Raw genomic sequence first — 25,341 nt, forward strand, 5'->3', positions numbered from 1 at the left:
CATACTGAAATGGCCCTGACCGGTTTGGCTCAGTGGATAGAGCGTCGGCCTGCGGACTGAAGGATCCCAGGTTCGATTCCAGTCAAGGGCATGTACCTTGGTTGCGGGCACATCCCCAGTAGGGGGTGTGCAGTAGGCAGCTGATCGATGTTTCTCTCATCGATGTTTCTCTCATCGATGTTTCTAACTCTCTATCCTCTCCCTTCCACTCTGTAAAAAAATCAATAAAATGTATTTTTAAAAAAACATACTGAAATGCCTTGCATTTCTTTCTCTTCTAATTTTTTAAGAAAAAATATTAAAGATTATGGTTCAAAATTCTGCATTATTTGAGCTTCTGTGTACTATGTATTGTTCAGTCTTCAAGTTTGGAGAAAAAGTGGATCAATTGAAATTCCTAAATACAAAATTAATAAAGACTCATTGGTTCACTCTAAAAACTCAGAATGAGAATAGGACTGGTGTTAACTTTCAATGAGATCTTTTAAGCTTCCAATATGTCTAACATTGAAGTATGTCAGTACTTCAATATAAAGTCCTTGGATAAAAGTTGGTATACTAGCCCATAAAATTAATTATAAAACATATCATACACATGTAAGAATAAATGTTTGATTCCTGAAGACAGCAGAAAAATGCTCAAAGACTACTGACTTCCCTACCCTGGCTGGTGGTGCAGTGGTTAGAGCATCAGCCCATGCACTGAAGGGTCGGTCTCGTGTTCAATTCCCAGTCAAGGGCACATACCTGGGTTTCAGGAGGCAACCTGTGGATCAATGTTTCTTCTCTCTTTCACTCTCTCTGAAAAGCAATGGGAAAAATATCCTCAAGCAAGTATTTAAAAAAAAAAGACTATTGACTTTTTTTTTTAAATATATTTTATTGATTTTAGAGAGGAAGGGAGAGGGAGATAGTAACATCAATGATGAGAATCATTGATTGACTGCCTCCTGCACGCCCCCTACTTGGGATTGAGCCTGCAACCCAGGCATGTGCCCTTGGCCAGAATCGAACCTGGGACCCTTCAGTCCACAGGCCGATGCTCTATCCATTGAGCCAAACCAGCTAGGGCAGACTATTGACTTTCTTATTTGATTTGCCAACTCCTATATATGTAAGAATTACAGAAACAACGGGTACAGAACTGGTTTCCATCTCCAAACTTGCCCAATTTATAAAGAAACCCAAAGAAAGAAAATAGACCCTTCCTTAGTGAGTTATTAACAGCAGAGTTAGAAGTCAGTGGGCTTTTTGGCAAAGAAAGGGGAATGGTAAAAATGTAGGTAGGTTTATTTGTCTAAAGAGATTAATTGGCAATTGCTGGACAATTACAATTAATTGGCAATTACAATCTCGAGGTAAATAGACTGCGTTGACTAATCTCCCAGGTCACTTATTTACTTAGGTAGAAATTCTATAAGTTTATAAATAGTAACAATAAATACATTTTAAGTAATGTACATATTTTACCTAATTTAATCTTCCTAACAATCCTATTAAGTAACTACCATTATCAGCCAGTGAGGAAATTAGGCACAAATTGGTTAATTGCCTAAGGTCACTATTAAGTAACCAAGCTGAGATTCAAAGTAATCTGGTTTCAGAGTCCATGTTTTTTTATTTTAGAGAGAAACATCGATTTGTTGTCCCTTTTATTTATGCATTCATTGGCTGCTTCTTGTATGTGCTCTGACCTGGGGTCAAACCCAAAACCTTGGTTTAAACAAATCCACGCTCTAACCAACCGAGTTACCTGTCCAGGGCCCATAGTCCGTGTTCTTAATCACTCCACAATGTTGCCTCTCCCATCTGAAGAGAATTTAAGAATTTCTCATTCCTGGAAACCACTATCTCATTTCATCCTAATTCACTAATCCTAATTCTCACTTCATTATGGTAAAGATTTTGAAAATTTTAAAGTAGTTTCCAGAGCATTTTGAATGTTCACTGCTTCCTTAAAAGGCAGCCACAATTGTCTTAAAGCCATAGGTCCAACAAATAGTGTTAACCGGTTCAGATAATAACACTGTATTTGTTGAGTCCTTTTGTAGGGCTGACAAAGTATGGGAGTCAGGGCCTTTTCATTAGCAAAACACTGATTTTACATTCTACTTTTTAAGAATATTACTGGGCCCTGTAGTATTCTACCAGGTAGCTCAGTTGGTTAGAGCATCATCCTGATATGCCAGGGTTGCAGGTTCTATCCCTGGTCAGGGCACATACAAGATTCAAACCGTGAATGCATAAATAAGTGTAACAACAAATCCATGTTTCTTGATAATATTCTAATAACTATGTATGGTGTCATGGGTGCTAAATTTATCGAGATGATCACTTAGTAAACTAATGTTTGATCACTGGGGTGTACACCTGAAACTAATATAATGTATGTCAACTGTAATTAAAAATAAAAAATTTTTAAAAGTCAGTGTTTTTCTCTCCTCTAAAAAAATAAAAAGAATACTACTGTATGGGTACTTAATGTGGGGTGCTGGACCCAAATGGATGAGTTTCAGGATATGTAATAATAGGCGCCTAAAATATCAGGCAAAAAGAATTGTATATGACTTCAACATCAGTCAAAATTGTGTATTCCAAAAATAAAATAAGGGTTAACCTGTAGGTCACTGCTGCTACCTTACAATGGTGTGAATACAACCTCTGTAGCATTCTATATTATTTAAAACCTCTTATTTTCCTGCATTATTTAAGAAAGGAACAGCAAAAGTCGAAATAATAACGCTGCACTATTTGCAGGGGTAGGTTGCTTCTCTCATGGCATTTACCCTTCCTTCACGGGTCCAGACGCTTCAACCTGGGGGACGGAAGGGGTCGGCTATCTCCGGACCACGTGGCTCGGAGCAGACAGCTCCCGGCAGGCCTGCGCGTCCCAGCTCTGAATCCTTATCCTTATTTAGACTCGTCACCACCCCTGTTGGGAACAGACAGGCCGCCGCGGACGGGTCCTTAGTGAGAGGAAGTGATCGGCTGCAACTCCTGACCCGGAAGCGATCTCTAGTCCCGCCCCCTCCGCCTGGCTTCCTCCTGCAACAGGCGTGGGTCACGCTGTCGCTCGCTCTCTTTCTGCCGCCATCTTGGTTCCGCGTTCCCCGCACAGTAAGTTGTGTCCTCGCTGTTACTCTATCCGCAACCATCCGCCTTTCTTGCGGCCTAAGCCACCCCGGGGGACTGAGACCTAAAGAGAGTTAGGGGCTTTATGTGGGCCCCCCCCCGTTCCTACTCGACCCTGGGAATTGTGGCTTTGGTGTCTCTGGACAAAATGGGGTCCGCGACTGGTGTCCTGGCAAAACCAGGGCAGGAGGGCCGCCGGCCGCGCTGTTAGTCCGGGGCTGGCGTGGCGGGAGCCTTTGCGGTGTTGGGGGCGGAGGCGAAGTGTGTCTGCTGTTGGGAACGGCTTCAGGATCACCCGTAGGAGGTGAAGGGGTCACGGCCTTGGAAGTCCGCCCCCTCCCCCCTCCCCCTCCGCACACACACACACACACGTCGTTCTTATTGTGACGAGTGTTTGGGGCTAAGGCTCCCTCTTTTCCCTCTTGATTCCCGAAAGTCGGCCCACGGAGACCTGGAGGTCCAGCCCGGGCGGCGTGAACGGGGGGGAGGAGGTGGTTCATAGTAGCGTCTGCCGTGCCTCGCGGCCGGAGCCTCCCTCTCGGGGTGCGAACGCAGTGCCGATGGCCGTCGTGTGGGGGGTGGGGTTGGAAACGGGAAATCACACGAGCCGCGGGGGGCCGGGAAGGCCGCCCTCTGCGGAGTGGAGCGGAGCCGGGAAGAAGGGGCGACTCGCCGGGTTAGCGATGTGCGGGTCCCGTCACGCTTCTCGGCTCAACCCCAGGGAGGGTTGTCCCCAAACACCCTCGTGATGATTTTGCGCCACGGTTTTCTGCAGTTTTTGAAATATACCTGCTTCTGGGTTGGGGGCAGCAGACCGGTCCCGGTCAGCCCAGGCCTCCTTTTTGTTTCCTTCAGAAATGCCCGGCGAAGCCACAGAAACCGTCCCTGCTACGGAGCAGGAGCTGCCACAGCCCCAGGCTGAGACAGGTAGGACCCCCCAGTCCCCGCGCCGATGACTGAGATGGTGAGATGGACCCTAAAGCCATGCGGGGGGGGCAGCGACAAAGAGGATGCCCTTCTGTCTTTCAGAGTTGTCTCTCGTTAGAGACGGTGAGGCTGTAGCTCTGTCGGGGATGAGCGTCCCGGATGTTAACTGCTGTCCTTGGAAGGGACTTCGTTTGGGAGTGGGGTGAAAACCGTATATTTAAGATTCAGGAACGTGGGAAGCTCCCTGGCCTGTTTTGTAGGCGGGGCCCCTGCCTCCAGGGGAGCTTGCAAAGCTGGGCCGGGCAGGGGCTCGGTGATTCTTTCCCATTTGAACTGGATGACACACTGGCAGGCCAAGGAGACCTGAGCTTTTTCTAAGAAGGTCCAGCCCGCAAGTGGCATCAAGGTTTTAGATGGCAGAGCTTGGCATTGTGCCCTCATCACGTGTCTGAGGAGATGTGTGCTGGGGTAAATGTGTCCTCCTGGGACCAAGGACCCTCTTGGTCGGTTTACTTGTTTTATGGATTGGTGATGAGATGTCCAACAGCTTGTCTGGAACCCAGAATTGAATTAAAGCTTCCCTTTGACTATTCTTCAGCTTTGAAATTAATGAGTGTAGAACATGGTGTAAAGGCACGTTTTGAAGTCTGGTTAAAGTGCTTCTCTATAAAACTTGAGAAAGGGATTAGTGAAACTACTTTTTTAATGAAGATCTTGCTGAGTTGTGCAAAACTAAATGAAGGGAATCTTCAGGGTGTAATCTTTTTTTTTTCTTCTTATAGTAAATTAGTTTTTTTTTTAACTGCACCTGTCACTTAAGAACAATTCCCGTCTTCTGGAATTAAAATAGAGTTGTTTATAGTTGAAAGTGTTGAAGTCCGCCCTCTCCACCTGTCTGATGTCAGCAGCTGAAGGGATTAATACAGCTGCTGGTAAAGAAAAGGGAGGGCGTCCCTGAGTTTGGGAATGAGCTATGTGAAATCTTTGAACTATAGGGGACTAAAGGGCTGCTCTCTAAAGATCCTGCAATTCGGTGCTAAATAAAAATGCTCAGGTCTCGTTGAACAACTTGATTTTACGAATGTAGAGAGTGAAATTCAGATGAATTTCGAATAATTTGGTTTCAAGCTTCAAAGGGAATGCCATTAAATAGAGTACCTGAGAAAACTATCTCAGGAAATAGGTTATGGTGTCTAAACCAAGTAATTTGGTCCTTATCCCATCAGAGGAAAACATTCTAAGTTTCAAATTCTGATTATGTTAGAAAGCATTGCATTTTAATCATAAGACTTTTACCTACCAACCCTCCAAGAAAAACTGGTTGAGCTGCCTGTCTTTTCTTTTCTACAATACTTTAAGAAAATTGTGAATTTGCATGCTACAGGCTTTTTTGTTTTGTTTTATTTTAAATATTCCCTTCAAAGTGTTGAGCATTTGTTATTCTACTCCTGTGTTACCTCCTGAATAGTAAGCTTGGATTTTTCTGTCATTCAGAATATCTTGCTTAGCTTTACTCTAGTGCCAGATACTGGTCTATTTTGACAGAATGACATACTTATCCACATTAAGGGGTGGAGATCCAATGTATTCTCTCCACTGCAATTCCCTACTTCCAAAATAGAACCGCAGTCTGGCTTAACCAGTTGGGTTACAGTATTATAATACAGTCCCTACCTTGTGACTAAGCTCTCTCCCTGGCAGTCTAATTCATCTGAGATTGATGTTTGGAGGTAACATTACCTGGGAAGGTCTGTAGACTATGGAATACAACTCACTTGTTTTGTTTGTTTGTTTGTTTGTTTTGGGTAAGTAAGCTGAAGCACAGGGAGGCTTAGTGACTGATTTAATAGTTTAGTATTAAATTCTGAAGCGTTTCAACTTTACGAAGAATTGAATTCTGCCAGACACCCACTTCTTTAAGCCTTATTCAGAGAGTCAGGTTTTTCCTGACCTGGTGGTCACCTGAGCATATAAAGACCTGGTTTTGTCTCATTCCTCATCATCACCAACACTCACTACCTTCCTATTCCGGTTGTCAGTATCTGTTTTAATTAGTTCGTGGTCCCTGGTGGACAGGGTGGAACAGCTGTTTTTGTGGTGGTGATTCTATGGCCTGTGAGAAGACTTGGGGTTCATTTAAGGAAGGAAGAGAGGGGTGTATTCTTACTTGACTCCTGAAATGTTTCGGAAGGGTTGCTATTGCCTGTCACCTTTGTCTAATCCTGTGTGGTGACTTTCCTCAGATTAAAAATTCTGGTGTTTCTTAGGAAACATGTTGTACCAAGTTGGGCTGCATAACTCACCTTTATTTTTTTCCTTCCCTTGCCTTTATTCCCTTTTTTGCTTTTCTCCTCCAGCTGTGCTTCCTGTGTCTTCAGCCTTGAGTGTCACTGCTGCCTCAGGGCAGCCTGTGCCAACCCTTCCCCCTCCTTGCTCCCTGCCCCCACAACAGTACCCTCTGACAACCCCTAACCAGCCTACCCCATTCCTTTCTCCCTCTGCTATTGCCTCTACCCCCTTTGAAGCTCCTTTTCCACAGGCATCCTCTGGGACAGCCCTGCCCTTGGGAGCTGCCCCTACGCTCCCTGACCCCCCAGCTTTCCTACCAAACCTAATAGGGCCTCCCATCTCCCCAGCTGCCTTAGCTCTGGCCTCTCCCATGATAACTCCAACTCTGAAAGGTGCCCATCCCTCTTCAGCTCCCTTGACTCTGGTGGCCTTGCCTCCCCACTCAGTTCAGAAGAGCTCTGCTGGTCCACCTAACCCTATTAGTTCACCTCCTTCAGCTGCTGTGGCTAAGTCAGGGTCCGAGACACCACTGTCAGCTCCCATTGCTTCCTCAGAACCAAAGACCTCTCCTATCCAAGCTCCCTCTCAAGTAGTCCCTAATCCAAAAGTTACCCCCATTCCTCCATGTACGGCCAGTGCTGTTCCTTCCCAGCCTTTAACTCCCTTGGCCTCTTCTGTTCAATCTGGAGTAGCCGCCTGTGCTCAGACACCACCCACTACTCCCCTAGCCATCACCTCCCCTCAGGTCAAAGGCGCACCTATTTCCTCAGCTCTGGCTTCTCCACAAAGCCCTGTAAGCCTCAGCCTAAAGGGACCCCTTACTCCACCTGCTGCCTTACCTCTTTCAACCCAGTCTGTTCCTATGACTCCCAGTGCCCCCCCAGTTTTCCTCACTCCTATGGGCTCTCATCTTGTACCTTTACATCAGAGTTGTCTTGGTTCTCCTGTCCAGTGTGTAGGTCAAACAGGCCCTAATGTTCTGTCCGATTCTGTAGTGGGTACCATTTCTGTACACCACTCTTCCCTAGGGGCCTCTTGCCCTTCTCAGCAATCTGTAATTTCTCCCCCTCCTTCCAGAAATGAGGTGGCTCCTGCTGCTGTGGCTGCCTTTCCAGTGGGGGCTCCAGCTTCCTCTCTGCCTCTGTCGGTTGATAAGGGACTCTCCACCATCACTAGTGGATCCTCCTACGGCTCTTCTGGTTCCTCAGCTGTCTCTTCTCCCTTATCTCCTACAGCCCCTCTCACCCTCAAAGGCTCTCCTAATGCCACTCATCAGCCACCCTTAGAGGCCCAGATGCCTCCTGCTTCTCCAGGAAGTCCAGGCTTGAAAAAAGCTCCTGTTTCTTCTGTTGGAATTACCTCACTTGTGATGACTAACCCCTCTACAATTTCTGCCACACCTACCACCTTTGAGGGAGTAAATGCTACTTGTGTGTCTCCTCCAATTTCATCAGGTCTCATAAGTAATAAGAACTCAGCTTCCCATACTGCCTTGGTTATGGCACCTGTGGCTCCCAAAGAGCTTCCTTCTCCTTGGGTAACAACTGCTCTGGGGATACCAGGCTCCCCTCCTCTGCCAGCACCTGAGGAGCTCAAAAGTCTCCCTGCTTCACAATTGGTCAAGTTCCCAACACAGAAAGATCACCAAACTGTCCCTGCCTCTCCTGTAGGAACCCCTATTTCACCAGCTCAGGCAGGACTCCCTACCAAGAAAGACCCTATTGTACTACCATTGGCGCTGGCAGCCCCTCAAAATCCTCCCACTCCCCAAAGTACATCTTCTCTGGAAATACCTCTCTGTGCTGAAGTCACCTTAGCAAGCAAAAGCCAAGTAGAGCCTCTGCCTGTAGGTAAGCCAGCTGCTGCTACTCCCTCTCCTCTGGGTGCTGTTTCCCCAGCCTCTCTAATCAAGACAGATCCTTATGCAAGTCCAGACCCTACCAGTGTGCTTCTCAAAGGTTCTCTTCCTACCCCAAGTGTAGCTACATTTCCTTTGGAAAGTGCTGCCACTTCTGGGGGGACTCCTACAACTACCAAAGGAACCTCCACTCCTACAACAACAGCCAGCCCTTTTCTAGAAGGAACTGTCTCTTTAGCACCTAAAAGCCACCCAGCCAAGAAGGGTACTTCTGCTCTTACTGCTTTACCTTTGGTTCCTCCCACCTCTGAAAGTTGTTCTGTGGCTCCAGCCATGACATTATCCCCACAGAATGTTACTTCTCCAGCTACTGTGGCACTGTCTTCTGAAATTCCCAAATCAGAACCCTTTCCCTCTCTTCCCCCAGCTGGTAATCCTCACGTTACAAAGATAGGTCATAGTGTTTCTCATAGCTCAGCATTGGCATTTGTGGCCTCCTCTCCTGAAGGATGCCCAACTGAGGATGTTGGTGCTTCTGTTGCTGCATCTTCCAAAGGAACTTACCTAGCTGAATCCCCATCTTCTTTAGGGACTAGTGTGTCTCCTCAGACTGGAGGACCTCCAACCAAGAAGGGTTTGGCTACTTCTACTACCTTAACTCTTGCCCCCTCTGTTTCTAAAAATGTAGCCGCTGTCTCTGATACTCCTGCTGGCAATCTCTCATCTCCTGTTTCTCGAATTGAAGCTTCCTTTCTTCCAGAGGCCAGTTTTTCTTTTCAAGTCCCTGAGGAATCACTAAGCAAGAAGCATTCCCCCACTCCTCCATCCCCCAAAGGGGCCCCTACTTCCCCAGCTGCTGTCTCCTCATCCCCCAAAGGGGGGCCAGCAAAACCATCCCCTAAAGAGACTCCTCCTCCTCCAGCTATTACTCCTTCCTCTCCCAAAGGGGCCTCTACTCCCTCAGCTATGGCTCCTACCTCCCCAAAAAGGGGCCCAGCAACCTCATCTCCTAAAGAAACTCCCAAACCCCCAGTTATGTCCCTTCCTTCCCCTAAAGGAACCTCAGCAACTTCATCCCCCAGAGAGTCCCCAGCTGCCCCATTCACCAAAGGGACCTCAGCAACTCCATCTCCCACAGGGCCTCTAGCTATGCCACCCCCCAGAGAGTCTCCAACAGCCCCAGCCTTCAGAGGGGCCCCAGCAATTTTATCCCCCAAAGAGCCCTCAGATACACCAGCCCCCAAAAGGGCTTCAACAACTCCATCCTCTGAAGAGCCCTCAGCCGCCCCAACCCCCAAAGAGGCCCCAACAACTTCATCCCCCAAAAGAACCCCAACCCCCAAAGGGGCCCCAACAACTCCATCTCCCAAAGAGCCCTCAGCTGCCCCAACCCCCAAAGAGGCCCCAACAACTTCACCCCCCAAAAGAACCCCAGCCTCCAAAGGGGCCCCAACAACTCCATCCCCCAAAGAGCCCTCAGCTGTCCTGGCCTCCAAAGGGGCTCCAGCGGCTCCATCTCCCACAGAGTCCTCAAGTACCCCAGCAACTCCATCCCCCAAAGAGCCCTCAGCTGCCCCAGCCCCCAAAGAGGCCTCAGCAATTCCATCTCCCAAAGAACTCTCGGATACCCCAGCAACCCCATCCCCTAAAGAGCCCTCAGCTGCCCCAGCCCTCAAAGGGGCCCCAACAACTTCATCCCCCAAAAGAACCCCAACCCCCAAAGGGGCCCCAGCAACTCCATCCCCCAAAGAGCCCTCAGCTGCCCCAACCCCCAAAGAGGCCCCAACAACTTCATCCCCCAAAAGAACCCCAGCCCCCAAAGGGCCCCCAGCAACTCCATCTTCCAAAGAGCCCAAAGGGGCCCCAGCAGCTCCATCCCCCAAAGAGCCCTCAGCTGCCCCAGCCCCCAAAGGGCCCCCAGCAACTCCATCTTCCAAAGGAGCCCCAGCAGCTCCATCCCCCAAAGAGCCCTCAGCTGCCCCAGCCCCCAAAGGGCCCCCAGCAACTCCATCTTCCAAAGAGCCCAAAGGGGCCCCAGCAGCTCCATCCCCCAAAGAGCCCTCAGCTGCCCCAGCCCCCAAAGGGCCCCCAGCAACTCCATCTTCCAAAGAGCCCAAAGGGGCCCCAGCAGCTCCGGCCCCCAAAGAGCCCTCAGCTGCCCCAGCCCCCAAAGGGCCCCCAGCAACTCCATCTTCCAAAGAGCCCAAAGGGGCCCCAGCAGCTCCATCTTCCAAAGGGGCCCCAGCTGCCCCAGTCCCCAAAGGGCCCCCAGCTGCCCCAGTCCCCAAAGGGCCCCCAGCTGCCCCAGTCCCCAAAGGGCCCCCAGCAACTCCATCTTCCAAAGGGGCCCCAGCAGCTCCAGCCCCCAAAGAGCCCTCAGCTGCCCCAGTCCCCAAAGGGCCCCCAGCAACTCCATCTTCCAAAGAGCCCAAAGGGGCCCCAGCAGCTCCAGCCCCCAAAGAGCCCTCAGCTGCCCCAGCCCCCAAAGGGCCCCCAGCAACTCCATCTTCCAAAGAGCCCAAAGGGGCCCCAGCAGCTCCGGCCCCCAAAGAGCCCTCAGCTGCCCCAGCCCCCAAAGGGCCCCCAGCAACTCCATCTTCCAAAGAGCCCAAAGGGGCCCCAGCAGCTCCGGCCCCCAAAGAGCCCTCAGCTGCCCCAGTCCCCAAAGGGCCCCCAGCAACTCCATCTTCCAAAGAGCCCAAAGGGGCCCCAGCAGCTCCAGCCCCCAAAGAGCCCTCAGCTGCCCCAGCCCCCAAAGGGCCCCCAGCAACTCCAGCCCCCAAAGGGGCCCCAACAACTTCATCCCCCAAAAGAATCCCAGCCCCTAAAGGAGCCCCAGCAGCTCCATCTCACAAAGAGCCCTCAGATACCCCAACCCCCAAAGGGGTCCCAGCAACACCAACTCCCAAAGAGCCCTCAGCTTCTCCAGCCCCCAAAGTGGCCCCAGCAACTCCATCTCCTAAAAGAACCCCAGCTAAAACTCCATCCCCCAAAGAGGTCTCAGCTACACCAGGCCCCAAAGTGGCTTCTACTCCTTCACCTGTGACTCCTCCAGCCCCCAAAGAGCTCTCGGCTACCCCAGCCCCCAAAGGGACCCCATCAACTTCATCCCCCAAAGAGCCCTCGGCTACCCCAGCCCCCAAAGGGACCCCATCAACTTCATCCCCAAAGAAAACCCCAGCCCCCAAAGGGGCCCCAGCAACTCCATCTACTAAAAGAACCCCAGCTAAAACTCCATCCCCCAAAGAGCCCTCAGCTGCCCCAGCCCCCATAGGTGGCCCAGCAATCCCATCCTCCAAAGAGTCCCCTGCTTTACCAGTTCCAGTCACATGTCCCTTGGGATCCACTGCCCCTCAGGCATCTAAAGGGCTCCCAGTAAAGGAAGGCTCCACAGCTCTCAAAGCAGTACTTACTGGCCCAGCTTCAGAAAATGCACCAGTCATCATAGCTCCCACTCAGAAAGGTCCACCAGCCAAGAAGAGTTCACCTCCTGTGTGCTCAGATCCCTCAGCCAAGAATGGTACTAAAGGACCCCTTTCTACAGTGGCTCCTCCAACCCCTCTACTGGCAGTCTCCACTCAGAAAGGCACTTCTCCAAAGGGTCCCTTGGCTCCTCATCCAAAGTCTGAGACATCTACGCCTCTAGCAACAGCGGCTTCTGAGAAGGTCCTTCCTAAAGCTGGATCAGCACCTGTCTCTCCAGCACCCACCCCAACAGTCTCTCTGCCTCTTGCTCCCTCCCCAGTTCCCCCTCTGCTTCCTAAACAGCAACCTCTGCCGTCCTCACCTGGGCTGGTGCTGGAATCATCCTGTAAGCCCTCAGCCCCCGCTGATGAGGATGAGCTGCCGCCTCTGATTCCCCCGGAACCAATCTCGGGGGGAGTGCCTTTCCAGCCGGTCCTCGTCAACATGCCCACCCCCAAACCTGCTGGGATCCCTGCCCCAACCCCCTCTGCCAAGCAACCTGTTCTGAAGAACAACAAGGGTATTTGCCTTGGTTTGCTGTGTGCATGGTGTGTCGCCCACACTCCTCCTGGGGGCTACCCACCATTACTAACCCTAGGATGCGCCACTTTCTCCAGAATATCTGCTTGTGTTTGAAAATAGAATTAGAATGATCATTTTAAGTGCAAAAGCTCTAGGAATGTAGAACAATCTTGGTTTTCATCATTTCAGATAGTCCATTGTGTATCATCTTGTGTAATGGGGATCCAGACTAACCCTGAGTTTCCATCATTTTACCTAACTGATGTGATGTTGAAAACCAAAGACCTTCTAGATCTTAATCTGCTCTAATTTCTACCACATCACTAACCTTGTCCCTGGGCCTGGGGTTTGCTAAAATATTGGGAAGCTATTGAATATTGGAACTATTTGAATTTCTGTTCACTTCTTGGAATTAGTAAGGACCAGTGCCCAGGGACTTCCTTTGTTTAAAAGACCTATTTTTCCTAGTCTGAGAATGGTGTAGGTATATGCTTTTCTCCCTCAGTAGTCTATTGTGCTTGGCCTTTCAATTGAGGAAAACTTAAAATATATGAATTATGTTTGAAAGAAATGGGAGAGGTCACAGGACGATAACTAGTAAAGGTGACTATTGGAACTGTAGGTTGGCATCATTGACAGAATCTTTAGTACTATTTATTAGATTAAATTGCTGGGGTCAGTGGCTTGAAAATAAGGCTAAATGTGTGTACATAACTGCTTCTGGCCTCCCCAAACGCAGTTTAAAGGATAAGGGGAAAGTTCCCTTCCTCATCTGCTGCCACAATGTGAAAGTGTTTTTCACTTCCGTGTATCTGCAGACACCTTGTCTGCCAGAACCTTTCTGGGATGGTTGGGCTATTGGATAGTGGTTGGAGTTACATAGGTCATTGGTGTTCGCCTATGCGAAGAAGTGAAGGCCTTGAGGGAAATGAAGCAGTTATAGTATATAAACTGTTCAGCTGAATCTAGTAATTACCTCTCATTTCTGGGGTTGGGTCTTTAAGAATGTATACACACTAGTTTGTGACTAAGTAGGGGGCTATCAAGCTGACTTTATACAAGTCAGTTGATTTACATTTAACTTTACGAGGTTTAAAATAAGCCAGTGACCTCTAGTCCAAGCAGGCCATGGTGTGGCAAGCCTTTTAATTTCCACTAAAAATTACTAAAAATTATTTTGCCTCCTAGGGTCTGGAACAGAGTCTGACAGTGATGAATCAGTACCAGAGCTCGAAGAACAAGATTCCACACAGGCAACCACACAACAAGCCCAGGTAGGTATTCTCTTATTCATTGGTATAAATACTTGGAATAAGGAAGCACTGCAGAACCAGGGTTGACCCGAGAAGATGACTTACATATCTGGAGCTGTAAACTTTCATAAAGGGAAAACCCCAGGGGGATTGTGGAATCCAAGTCTTACGTTTCAGCTTACTGTTTTATTTTAGCTGGCGGCAGCAGCTGAAATCGATGAAGAACCAGTCAGTAAAGCAAAACAGAGCCGGAGTGAAAAGAAGGCACGGAAGGTAATACTTTAAGTTATAAACAAGGACTGGTGCCCAGGGACTTCCTTTTTTTTTTTTTTTTTTTTTTCCCCCTTTCTTTTTTTGAAAGACCATTTCTGATGAAGCAGCTTCAGAGGAACAGACTCTGGGTGGGAGTAGAATTGTGTTTAGTTAAAGTAGCAGAAGCTGTTGTGGCAGGAAACCCAGAAGTCCTGGGAATCCATTCTGTATTCTTACATAAACTTTTCTTAGCCCAGAAAAAGACTTTCTTTTGGATGTGGCATTACTGTGGTCCTTACTTCCTGGCGCTGCTTCTAAAAAATTTGAAAACCTGATGTCCTTTTGTTCCTTAGGCTATGTCCAAACTGGGTCTTCGACAGGTTACAGGGGTTACCAGGGTCACTATACGGAAATCTAAGAATATCCTCTTTGTCATCACAAAACCAGATGTCTACAAGAGCCCTGCTTCAGATACCTACATAGTTTTTGGTGAAGCCAAGGTAAGGAAAGTTTTCATGGGAATTGCTCTAGACCAGGGTTTCTCAAGCTCAGCACCATTGATATTTTGGGTCAGTAATTCTTTGTTGTGGAAGGGCTGCCCTATGCATTATAGATGTTTTATTTAGCAAGATCACATCCAGTTGTAATTTTTAAAAAGCAAAAACTAAAAAACTCCAGATATTGGACAGATATCCCCTCCAGTTGAAAATCACTGCTTTAAACATAAGCTACTTCTACAGTGATCTATAATCTGAGTGAGGGCAAACTATTTAAAGCTATATAGCTATAGTAAGTTAACCTGAAGTGAGTTTAGAGTGCAAGTTTGGAAAATATGTAAATGATTTCTTTCACTTACTACAGACAGATCTGTTCACATGCATCTCTTATTTTCTGTTCTACAGATTGAGGATTTATCTCAGCAAGCACAGCTAGCAGCTGCTGAGAAATTTAAAGTTCAAGGTGAAGCTGTCTCAAACATTCAAGAAAACACACAGACTCCAACTGTACAAGAGGAGAGTGAAGAGGAAGAGGTATATAAGGAAATCTTTTATACTTTCATTCTCTCCAGGTAGCGTTATGTCTGTATGATGGTGGGTTCTGTATTGTTTTAGTCTCTTAAGTCCCATTGAGTGAAATAGTTTTCGAGTTAAGACTGACTCCAACAAACTACACTGAAGTTGTTCTTGCCGTTAGTTTATTGCGTGTGTTTTTCCCTCTCTCTCAGGTTGATGAAACAGGTGTGGAAGTTAAGGACATAGAATTGGTCATGTCACAAGCAAATGTGTCAAGAGCCAAGGCAGTCCGAGCCCTGAAGAACAACAGTAATGATATTGTAAATGCTATTATGGTAAGTGTCCAAGCCTTGATTCCTGACTCCCTGGAGTGACCTGACCAATTCTGGGTGACTTGATTTTCTTATGTTTATTATCAGCCAATTAGGAAACCTCATTCCACAGCCTGTCTTGAGTTGCCTTAAATTTTAGTGACCTGAATTCTGTCAGTTTGCCTATTATACCTCTGATTATCTCTTTTCTCTTACAGGAATTAACAATGTAACCATCTAAAAAGGAAGACCCTTTTTTGTGTGTTTCAAAAGAGTTACTGCAGCTTGGTTTGGAATTTGTACTGTTTCTATCATTAATAAAGATATGGCTTCTTGTGGGATGAACTCAGTGGGTGCTTGATCTCTTCCCCCCAGAAAGCAAAAAGACTCTAGAAATGAAAGCACATTTATTACTCTTAAGACCTCAGCTTCAGTTGAAAAGATTTAATGCCACAGATTACCCCTTAAAATCTCAGCCTTTTCCTTTCTGGTAAGAAGGGAAGTATTGTCTGTACCAGGCTATCTGTTAAGACCTTTTTTTCTTCTTTTTTTTTATCTTTATTGTTGAAAGTATTACATATGTCCTCTTTTATCTCCCATTGACCCCTCATAGCTCACCACAGGCCTTTGCCACCCTATTGTCTAGGACCTTCTTGTCTTCAGAGACTACAACTTAATTGTTATATTTCTTGTTTTCAGTTTCTTTCCCAGATGTTAAGCATTATCATATGCTGATTCTTCTTTATTTATTTATTTATTTATTTATTTATTTTTTTAAATATATATTTTATTGATTTTTTACAGAGAGAAGGGAGAGAGATAGAGAGTCAGAAACATCGATGAGAGAGAAACATCGATCAGCCGCCTCCTGCACATCCCCCACTGGGGAAGTGCCCGCAACCCAGGTACATGCCCTTGACCGGAATCAAACCCGGGACCCCTCAGTCCGCAGGCGGACGCTCTATCCACTGAGCCAAACCGGTTTCGGCATGATTCTTCTTTATTTAATAATCAGCTCTTTCTCTAACCTACAGTCTTTCTGAACACTTTGGACCTTTTCTTTCCTTTATGAGAGGCAGTGTACATTGGTTACATTTTGACATGTAAGAGCTTGATAGAGGATTGGAGAGGTTGCATCATGGATGTGATGAAAAGACCACACTTTGTAGAACATCAGAAGCTACCTTATGAAGGGAAGGATTTTGATTATTATATACAATGCAAACACTCTGCTTTCTCACATTTTAATCTGCAAAGTAAATTATGATTAGGGTAGCCTTAATCATGCTAAGACAATGAGTGAAAACCAGAACTGTACCAGGCAAACGTACATGTGATTACCCAGTTTATGATAAATATAAATAGTGCTATAGAAGTCCGAAGAAGAGTAAAGTTAAACTTTCTGGGTTTAGGTTGTAATATGATCTGGGGTAAAGCAAGGAACTAAAATTTGGGAATAGTAAGGCTATAATTTAAAGGAAGAATCTAAAATGAATAAGTGATACACCTAGAAGGAATGTTAGAAAGGAAGATTACCATCATGGAAGATTTTTGGATCTAAAACTTACAGACATTTTATTGAATCCAGTCTTCTCGGTTTCTATGAGAGTATTATTTTAGTGATGTGAAAGTTAAGTACCAAAGAGGTTAAATAACTTCCCCAAAGACAGTCACTAAAAGTATTGTATGTACCTTTGTGGCAGGCTATCCTGGAGAAGCACAAATTGACTTCAGACTGGGAATGATGCCCTGCTTCCATTTCACTGGGATAGAACAGATTAGTTTTATTAGGCTAACAATAGGCCCCTAGGCTGTCAAATCTGAGACAGCCAGTAATTCTCACTTCAGGAAGAAACTTAGGGATACTGTATTAACTCAAAATTTCCTCATCCTTCCTTCTGTACAGTTAACAAACTGCCAATTCTTGGTTACTTTTTTAGAGAATTGTATTGTTCAAGGCTATTACAGCCACCAGTGCTGTAGTTCTGTTTCTTCCCACCTCAAGGACCTTGCTATTGCTAACCCTTTCTACCATTGGTTCCTTTCCCTTCACCATTTTTCCCACCATCCTTGAAATGTACAACTAACTTCCTTTGTCACAGAATGATTATGGGGTGTATAGGTTAAACCTTTTGATGAGGAATTACTCCTTCCTGGTTCTCAAACTGATTAAATACCTGTGTTCAAATATTCAGTAGACCATTTAACAATGATACCTTAACGTCTGGCTTCATCTATAAAAATAGGCCTACTACAAAACGTACAGGATTGTTGAAAGTATTTGCTAAGAATCTGAAACTGGCACAGGTTTACTAGGTGACCCTTATTTTTTAGGGGGGGGCGGGGAATGTAGTGGACCAGTTTTAGTTCCTTAGCTATATTCTCACCATGTTTCTACCACTCACTTAAAAATTGATTTTTAAAATTATTAAATATTTGAAAGCATGTCTTCCTGCAAATTGCTTTTCACTTCAACTTTATTTCCAAGAACTATCAATGGAGATAGATGTAGTTTTTTCCATTACCTATCCAATCCACTGTAGTCTGGCTTTTAACCTTTACCTCTCCACCAAATGAATAGTTCTCATCAAGGTCACCTAGTTGCTAATTCCAGGGGACACTCTTCATGCGTGGCTACATTTGTCTTTTCCTTCCTCAACTTAGTGTCTTTAACATCATTCTTGGTTTCTCTCAAATCTGATTCATTTGAGATCCACAAAATTGGTTCCATTATCTACCCCATCTAAATTTTTCCGTATATATTTCCTGCTAACATGAACGACACAGCTATCCATTTGGTCAAACAAAAAGGAAACCTAGTCTTTGGAACGAACGATGTTGGGGAAATGATATCCATGAGTAAAAGCATGAACTACAAGTGGATCAAAGACCTAAAACCATAAAACTCAAGAAAATTGGAAAAGCTTCATGTCATTAACACCAAAAATAGGCAACAACAACAAAATTGAATTTCACCAAAATTTATATGTCAAAGGACACAAGTCAACAGTAATAAGGCAACCCACAGATTGAAAAATACTTGGCAATAAGGGATTAATATTCAGAATATATAAAGAACAAAACATTTAAAAATGGGTCAAGGACTTAAAATGCACCACTCATGCATTAGAAAAATGACTATCAAAATACGAGTTGCCCAGCCAGTGTGATTCAGTGGATTGAGCACTGTCCTGTGCACCAGGATGTCATGGTTTAATTCCAGTCAGGGCATATGCCAAGGTTGTGGGCTCTATCCCCAGTAGGGGGCATGCAGGAGGCAGCCAGTGAATGTTTTGAAATCAATAAAAACATTTTTTTAAATGAGTGTTGGTAAAGATGTAAAATTAGAACCTCTGCACTGTTGATGGGAATATAAAGTGGTGCAGCTGCTATGGAAAGCAGCATGGGAGTTTTCAACAATTACCATGTGATCTAGCAATTCCATTTCTGGGTGTGTGGGGTTTTTTTTAATGTTTTATTGATTTCAGAGAGGAAGGGAGAGAGAGAGAGAGAAACATCAATGATGAGAGAGAATCATTGCCTCCTGGACACCCCACAAAGGATTGACCCTGCAAACCAGGCATGTGCCCTGACCCAGAATCAAACCATGACCTCCTGGTTCATAGGTCAGTGCTCAACCACTGAACCACACCAGCCAAACCACTTCTGGATATTTAATTGAAAGCCTTCCCCCCACCCCTTTTACAAAAAAAAAAAAGAAAGCCTCAGAGACGTGTACACCCAATCAGCATTATTCACAGTAGCCAAAAAGTAAAAGCAACCTAAGTGCTCCTCACAGAGGAATGAATAAACAAAATGTGTGTGTATATATCCTCCTATATAATAAAAGGCTAATATGCAAATAGACAAAATGGCCAAACAACCCGTTGCTATGAGGTGCGCTGACCACCAGGGGGCACACATGGACCATGGTGGGCATCACTGTGGTGGGCCAGTGGAGCAGGTGAACAGGGACACCAGACCAAGGCAGAACTCAGGTTACTGTCTTCAGGGCAAGCCTCTGATGGTTACTGAAAATTCTTTGCTCCTGTGTGCCACGGTCCTGCCCAGCACTCATACTTGCTGCCAGTGCAGGAGTCACTGCTCATACCCACTGCCGGCGCAGGCCCCAATCGTCCCTCAGGGCTTCTCCACCTCCCCCTGTTCCTAAGGGGTGATGGGGACAGCAGCCACTGCTCGCACCTGCTGCTGGCGCTGGCCCAAATCACTACCAAGCAGGGCTGCTGGCAGAGGAGCCGGGGGGGGGGGGGGGGGGCACGGAGGATAGGTCAAGACCCACCCCTGTGCCCACTGCAGCCTCATGGCCTACAGTTCCTTTCAAGGTGCACAAATTCGTGCACTGAGCCCGTAGTTATATTTATAATGGGATATTATTCAGCCTTAAAAAAAGGAAATTCCACAACATGGATGAACCTTGAGGACATTAAGCTAACTGAAATAAGCCAATCACAAAAAAACAAATATGATTCCACTTAGATTAGTCAAATTCATAGAGACCAAGTAGAATGGTGGATGCTGGGGGCTGAGGAAAATTGTTTAATGGTGCAGAATTCCAGTTGCAGAAGATGTAGTAGCTCTAGGGATGGATAGTGGTGATGGTTGGAAAACAATGTGAACATACTTAAGTAATCCCACTGAACTGTACATTTTTTTTAAAATTGTAAAGATTTATATATTATTTTTATTACATATAAGCGATTCTTAGTTTAAAGTAAAAACTTTCACATTTGAAGTATTTTTAAACCTTGACATTTTAGAAAAGCCAACGAAGTTCACGCAGCGGAGACTTATCCCTGGATATTCACAAACCAAACGCTGTTGAGGAAGGATTAGAAATGCTACAGATCAATCACAATCGGCGGTTCCGCCTCCGTGGGGAGAGCAGTGAGTGGCGGGAGCAGGTGGTGGGAGCATCGGCCCTGCACGGCCACGGGGGGAGGGGCGCCCACCGGCTCAGGAAAACACACTCCCCCAAACCAACAGCAGCTCCCAGACGCTCTGCGAAGAGGTTCTGGTCTTCAACTCAGGAGGGAAGAACAGCATTTCCTGACGGCGTCCCTGGCATACAGGATGTACGACAGGCTGTACCAGGTCATGGACAGGAGCTGCAATATGCAGAAGAGCACGGCCAGCCCCTTCTTATGCCACCACAGAGCAGCACACAGGGTCAGCATGATGACTGTGGCGCGCAGCCTCGTGGTCTCGAACATCTTCTTCAGCTGCTTGAAGGGCCCCATCAGAAAGCACGTGCTGGCTGAGGCAGCAATATTCCCGAAGGTGCAGAACACGGCGAAAAGCTTGATGCCCCCGGGAAGCCACAGCAGCCAGTGCCGAGGATGGAGAAGAAGATGCCGCTCACGAAGCAGATGGCGAACCACTTCACCCTGGTGCTGAAGCTCAGCGAGGAGGCATCCAGGACCCAGCAAATGCCGCACAACGACCACCAGGGGCAGGAGGGCTGCGCGGTCAGGCCCTGCTCCTCGTCGTCCTGGCCGCTCAGGACCCGCCGCAGCTTCTCCATGGCCGCGCTCCGGGCCCAGCGGCGACACTCGTTGCCCGGCCGCCGAGAACCCGCTGAACTGTACATTTTATGTTAAGTGTATATTTTTATTTTTTTAATTAAATCTTTATTGTTGAAAGTATTACACATGTCCCCTTTTCCTCCCATTGCCCCCTTCTAGCCTGCCCCCATCCCCTGCCCCAGGCCCTCAACTACCCTATTGTCTGTGTCCATGGGTTATGCATACATGCATACAAGTTCTTTGGTTGATCTCTTCCTACTCACCCACCCAGTTCTAAAGGAAAGAAACCTGTGTCATCCTAATCCTGTCACAGGCCCCTTTTTCATAGACATTCCCTACCAGATTTTCAAAACATTTCTGTTTATCCCCCTCTTCATTCTTAATGTCATTGCCTTAATTAGAACTGCCTGGATAGGCTATTGCTATAGTCTTTTGTTCTACCCTCCACTCAAAATCTGTCTACGAACTTGCCTCCATAAGGTGGGCTGGTTCTAAAATCCTCTCCCACTAAAAGCCCATTGAATAAAGCAGCAACTTTCAAACTTTAAATCATTTAAGTCATTAAACATTTTGTTCAAAATAAGTCAAATCAAAATTCTAGCCCTGGCCAGTGTGGCTCAGTTGGTTGCGAGTCACCCTGTGCACCAGAAAGTCACTGTTTTGATTCCCGGTCAGGGTACATGCCCAGGTTGTGGTTGGATTCCCAGGTGAGTGTGCAGGAGGCAACCAATTGGTGTTTCCCTCTCACATCAATGTTTCTCTATCCCTCTCCCTCTGTCTCTAAAATCAATAAAAACTTTTTTAAAAATCTGTTAAACTGGTTCAAGAACTAGGTCTAAAGCCTTTCATACTCAGTCGATCTTACATACTTCTCTCATTGGAATAGAGGATGAAAACAAGTGGGAATCAGTATTCATTCATTTCATAAATTCCTCAGTTCCTACTATTTGCTAAGCACTGCGGTTCCAACAGAGAATAAGACACAATATTTGCCCTCATGGAAATTAGTCTGAGAAATGCAAATATGACAATTTCATAGATTGGCCTCCATGTTTATGGCTCTACATATTTCTGAACCATTCATGCGAGGAGCTTTTAACCTGTGTTCCAGGCAATGGAATAGGCTTCAAGACCCCTTCTTTACCATCATAAGTCTGGTGACAAGACTAGGCAAATACACAAATAGTTAAAAATTTCAACGTATGTTATAAAGTAACACTGAACTCTCAAACCTTATGCTCCAGGCCTGGTCAGGTAGTTCAGGTGATAAGCATCAATCATCCCCATATGCCAAGGTTGTGGGTTCCCTCCCCAGTCAGGGTACATGCAAAAAGCAACCAACCAATAAATGCATAAATAAGTGGAACAACAAATCTCTCCCTCTAAACCTCTCTCTCTCGCGCTCGCTCTCTCTCTCTCTCTCCTCTCTCTCTCTCTCTCTTCTCTCCCTTCCTCTCTAAAAATCCATAATTTTTTTTCACCTGATCACGGTTGCTCAGTGGTTGACTATCAACCTATGAACCAGGAGGTCATGGTTCAATTCCAGTCAGGGCACATGCTCGAGTTGCAGGCTTGATCCCCAGTAAGGGGCATGCAGGAGGATGCCAGTCAATTATTCTCTCTCATCATTGATGTTTCTATCTCTTTCTTCCTCTCCCTTCCTCTCTGAAATAAATATATATATTTTAAAAAAAAAAAAAACCAAAATTTTAAAATCATTATTTTAAAAAACCTTATACTCCAGCCTTCACAAATACACAAAACTACTTGAATAAAGCAAGCTGTTTTATTTTGCAATCGTTTGCCTATGTTCTTTCCTAATATACCAGCATAACTTGTACCTGCCATTCTTTTTGTCCTTATCTATATACAACAGGAGTAATACAGTGGTGAGCCAAATTTAGCCCTCAGAATTGTTCAGTTAGTATGGAAATGTTTAAGTACAGAACTTGAATTTTATTGCTTTCACATTTGGCCTCTTTTGTGTGCTTTAATGTCTATTTTCTTGCCTGGTAGCTACAAACATATATGCATGCCTGACTCCTGAAGATTGGGTTTGGACTCCTGGATGAGGTCTTGGGGAAATGGAATTTATTGGTCTTTACATTCCTCATACATGTCCTATAATAAATCTCAAATATTTTAAAGAATGAATACAGCCCTAACCGGTTTGGCTCAATGGATAGAATGTCAACTTGCGGACTGAAGGGTCCCAGGTTCAATTCCATCCCCAGTAGTAGGTGTGCAGGAGGCAACTGATCCATGTTTCTCTCTCATCAATGTTTCTAACTACCCCTCTCCCTTCCTCTCTGTAAAAAAAATCAATAAAATATATTTTTAAAAAGAATGAATACCATCTTGGCATTGTATCAACATTGTGCTTAGGCAGGCAAGTTTTATTTTATTTTATTTCAGAGAGGAAGGGAGAGGGAGAGAGATATAGAAACATCAATGATGAGAGAGAATCATTGACCTGCTGCCTCCTGCACATCCGAGCCTGCAACCCGGGCATGTGCCTTTGGCCGGAATTGAACCTGGGACCCTTCAGTCCACAGGCTGATGTTTTATCCACTGAGCCACACCAGCCGGGCTAGTCAGGCAAGTTTTACAAAAGCTAAAGCTAAGTGGAAACTTAATCCTCACATGTACAGTTTAGTATTTAATCGAAGATTCAAGAACTCTGCAGATTTTTAGACTCTATTTTTTCATTTAATTTTAAACAGTTTATTGAGGTTTAAAAATATATTTTATTGAGTTTTTACAGGGAGGAAAGGAGAGAGATAGTTAGAAACATCGATGAGAGAGAAGCATCGACCAGCTGCCTCCTGCACACTCCCCACTGGGGATGTGCCCGCAACCAAGGTACATGCCCTTGACCGGAATCGAACCTGGAACCCTTCAGTCCGTAGGCCGACGCTCTATCCACTGAGCCAAACCGGTTTCGGCTATTGAGGTTTAATTGACACACAATAAATGGCCCATATTTAAAGTGCACAATTTGGTAAGTTTTGACATTTACATGCCCATTAACCATCACCAAAATAAAAATAATCATTCCAAAAAGTTTCCTTTCTAATCGCTTCCTTTTTCCCCCACCCAAACCTTTTGCCACTAAATATAAGTTTGCATTTTCCAGAATTTTTAAAAATCGAAACTGGCCGAAACCGGTTTGGCTCAGTGGATAGAGCGTCAGCCTGTGGACTGAAGTGTCCCAGGTTCGATTCTGGTCAAGGGCATGTACCTGGGTTGCGGGCACATCCCCAGTAGGAGATGTGCAGGAGGCAGCTGAATCGATGTTTCTCTCTCATTGATGTTTCTAACTCTCTATCCCTCTCCCTTCCTCTCTGTAAAAATCAATAAAATATATTTTTAAAAAATCAAAACTGAAATCATACAAGATATATTTATCTTCTTTCACTCAGAATAATTGAGATTTATTCATGTTGCTGGGTGAATTAATAGTTTGTTCCTGTTAAATACTGACTAGTTAGTAAGTTTAGTACTAATGTCCCTAAAAGTACTACTTTACTCAATTACACAAATTTTTATATTTTCATTTGGTTCAAACATTGAAAAATTTTCCTTCTGATTTCTTCCTTGACTCATGGGTTATTTAGGATTGTTTTTATTTAATTTTAAATATTTTGGGATTTTCCAGATACCTTCCTGCTGTAGGTTTCTGGTTTAATTTCACTGTGGCCCTAGAACATAGTTTGTATGGCCAGAATCTTCGTAAATTTATTGATACTTGCATTATGTCAGAATATGGTCTATCTTGGTAAAAAGTTCTGTGTGCACCTGGAAAGAGTATGTATTCAGGTGAAGTTAGATGGAGTGTTCTATTTTTAAAAATATATATTTTATTGATTTTTTACAGAGAGGAAGGGAGAGGGATAGAGAGTTAGAAACATCAATGGGAGAGAAACATCGATCAGCTGCCCCCTGCACACCTCCTACTGGGGATGTGCCCGCAACCCAGGTACATGCCCTTGACCAGAATCGAACCTGGGACCCTTCAGTCCACAGGCCGACGCTCTATCCACTGAGCCAAACCGGTTTCGGCTTGAGGGAAAGTTTGTTGTGGTTTGTCTTGCTTTTTAAACTGGAGGACCTAGCATATTTGCAGGCAGAATGGAAAAGATTAAAGGAATAAGCTGAAAATGCATAGTCCTGGAAAAGGCAAAAGATAATGAGGTCAAGAATACAGGCAGCATCACTAATCATCAGAAAAATGTAAATTAAAATCACAATGAGATATCTCTTAAAGCCTGTTAGAATGGTTATCATCAATAAATAAATCAACAAGTGTTGGGGGGGATGTGGAGAAAAGGGAACCATTGTGCACTGTTGGTAGAATGCAGATTGGTGCAGCCATTGTGGAAAACAGTATGGAGTTTCCTCAAAAAAGTAAAAATGGGCCCAGCTGGCATGGCTCAGTGGTTGAGCATCAACCTATGAACCAGGAGGTCACAGGTTTGATTCCCAGCCAGGGCACATGGCTGGGTTGTGGGCACATCCCCAGTGGGGGGCGTGCAGGAGATAGCTGATCAATCTCTCTCATCGATGTTTCTAGCTCTCTATCTCTCTCCCTTCTTCTCTGTGGAAAATCAATAAAATGTATTTTTTTTAAAATGTTGAATTTCATGCCAAAAAATAAAAGTATTTGCGGGAAGTTTTAATTCATTACTTTATTTTGAAGAAAAGTGCTGCTGAAAGTTATTGTATACTTCGAGAGGCTTATGGTGAACATGCTCCATCTCAAGATACTTGTGAACA

General features: G+C 45.5%; 1 protein-coding gene and 1 pseudogene across 5 annotated transcripts; one reads left to right on the top strand and one right to left on the bottom strand.

The window, feature by feature from the left end:
* The first annotated feature begins 3,038 nt into the window (after positions 1-3,038).
* On the top strand, positions 3,039-15,367 carry NACA (nascent polypeptide associated complex subunit alpha). 4 transcript variants are annotated; one of them, XM_081082715.1, is made up of 10 exons: positions 3,075-3,117; positions 3,988-4,059; positions 6,417-8,231; positions 11,853-12,191; positions 13,382-13,467; positions 13,642-13,719; positions 14,052-14,198; positions 14,601-14,729; positions 14,924-15,046; positions 15,241-15,367. In XM_081082715.1, exons 2-10 carry the CDS (start codon positions 3,990-3,992, stop codon positions 15,253-15,255), a joined length of 2,802 nt encoding a protein of 933 aa, XP_080938841.1. In that variant the 5' UTR covers positions 3,075-3,117; positions 3,988-3,989; the 3' UTR covers positions 15,256-15,367. The 4 variants fall into 4 exon arrangements, with proteins under 4 accessions (XP_080938842.1, XP_080938841.1, XP_080938844.1 ...); XM_081082716.1 differs by lacking the exons at positions 6,417-8,231; positions 11,853-12,191 and having other exon boundaries at positions 3,039-3,117; XM_081082718.1 differs by lacking the exons at positions 6,417-8,231; positions 11,853-12,191 and having other exon boundaries at positions 3,110-3,338.
* Positions 15,368-20,057: 4,690 nt separating this feature from the next.
* LOC308512972 (vesicle transport protein SFT2A-like) lies at positions 20,058-20,679 on the bottom strand (annotated as a pseudogene). The gene has a single exon. The product of its transcript is annotated as a vesicle transport protein SFT2A-like (transcript).
* Positions 20,680-25,341: the final 4,662 nt, after the last annotated feature.

Source organism: Myotis nattereri (genome assembly GCF_964212035.1).
Source record: "Myotis nattereri genome assembly, chromosome: 2".
NCBI classification, from domain to species: domain Eukaryota; kingdom Metazoa; phylum Chordata; class Mammalia; order Chiroptera; family Vespertilionidae; genus Myotis; species Myotis nattereri.

What these genes read in the sequence shown, in the direction of transcription:
- NACA (XM_081082715.1), top strand. Translation starts at nt 3,990, where the DNA reads ATGCCCGGCGAAGCCACAGAAACCGTCCCTGCTACGGAGCAGGAGCTG. An exon ending in CAACCACACAACAAGCCCAG is followed by an intron (nt 13,468 to 13,641) that starts GTAGGTATTCTC and finishes GTTTTATTTTAG; the next exon opens with CTGGCGGCAGCAGCTGAAAT. An exon ending in GTGAAAAGAAGGCACGGAAG is followed by an intron (nt 13,720 to 14,051) that starts GTAATACTTTAA and finishes TTTGTTCCTTAG; the next exon opens with GCTATGTCCAAACTGGGTCT.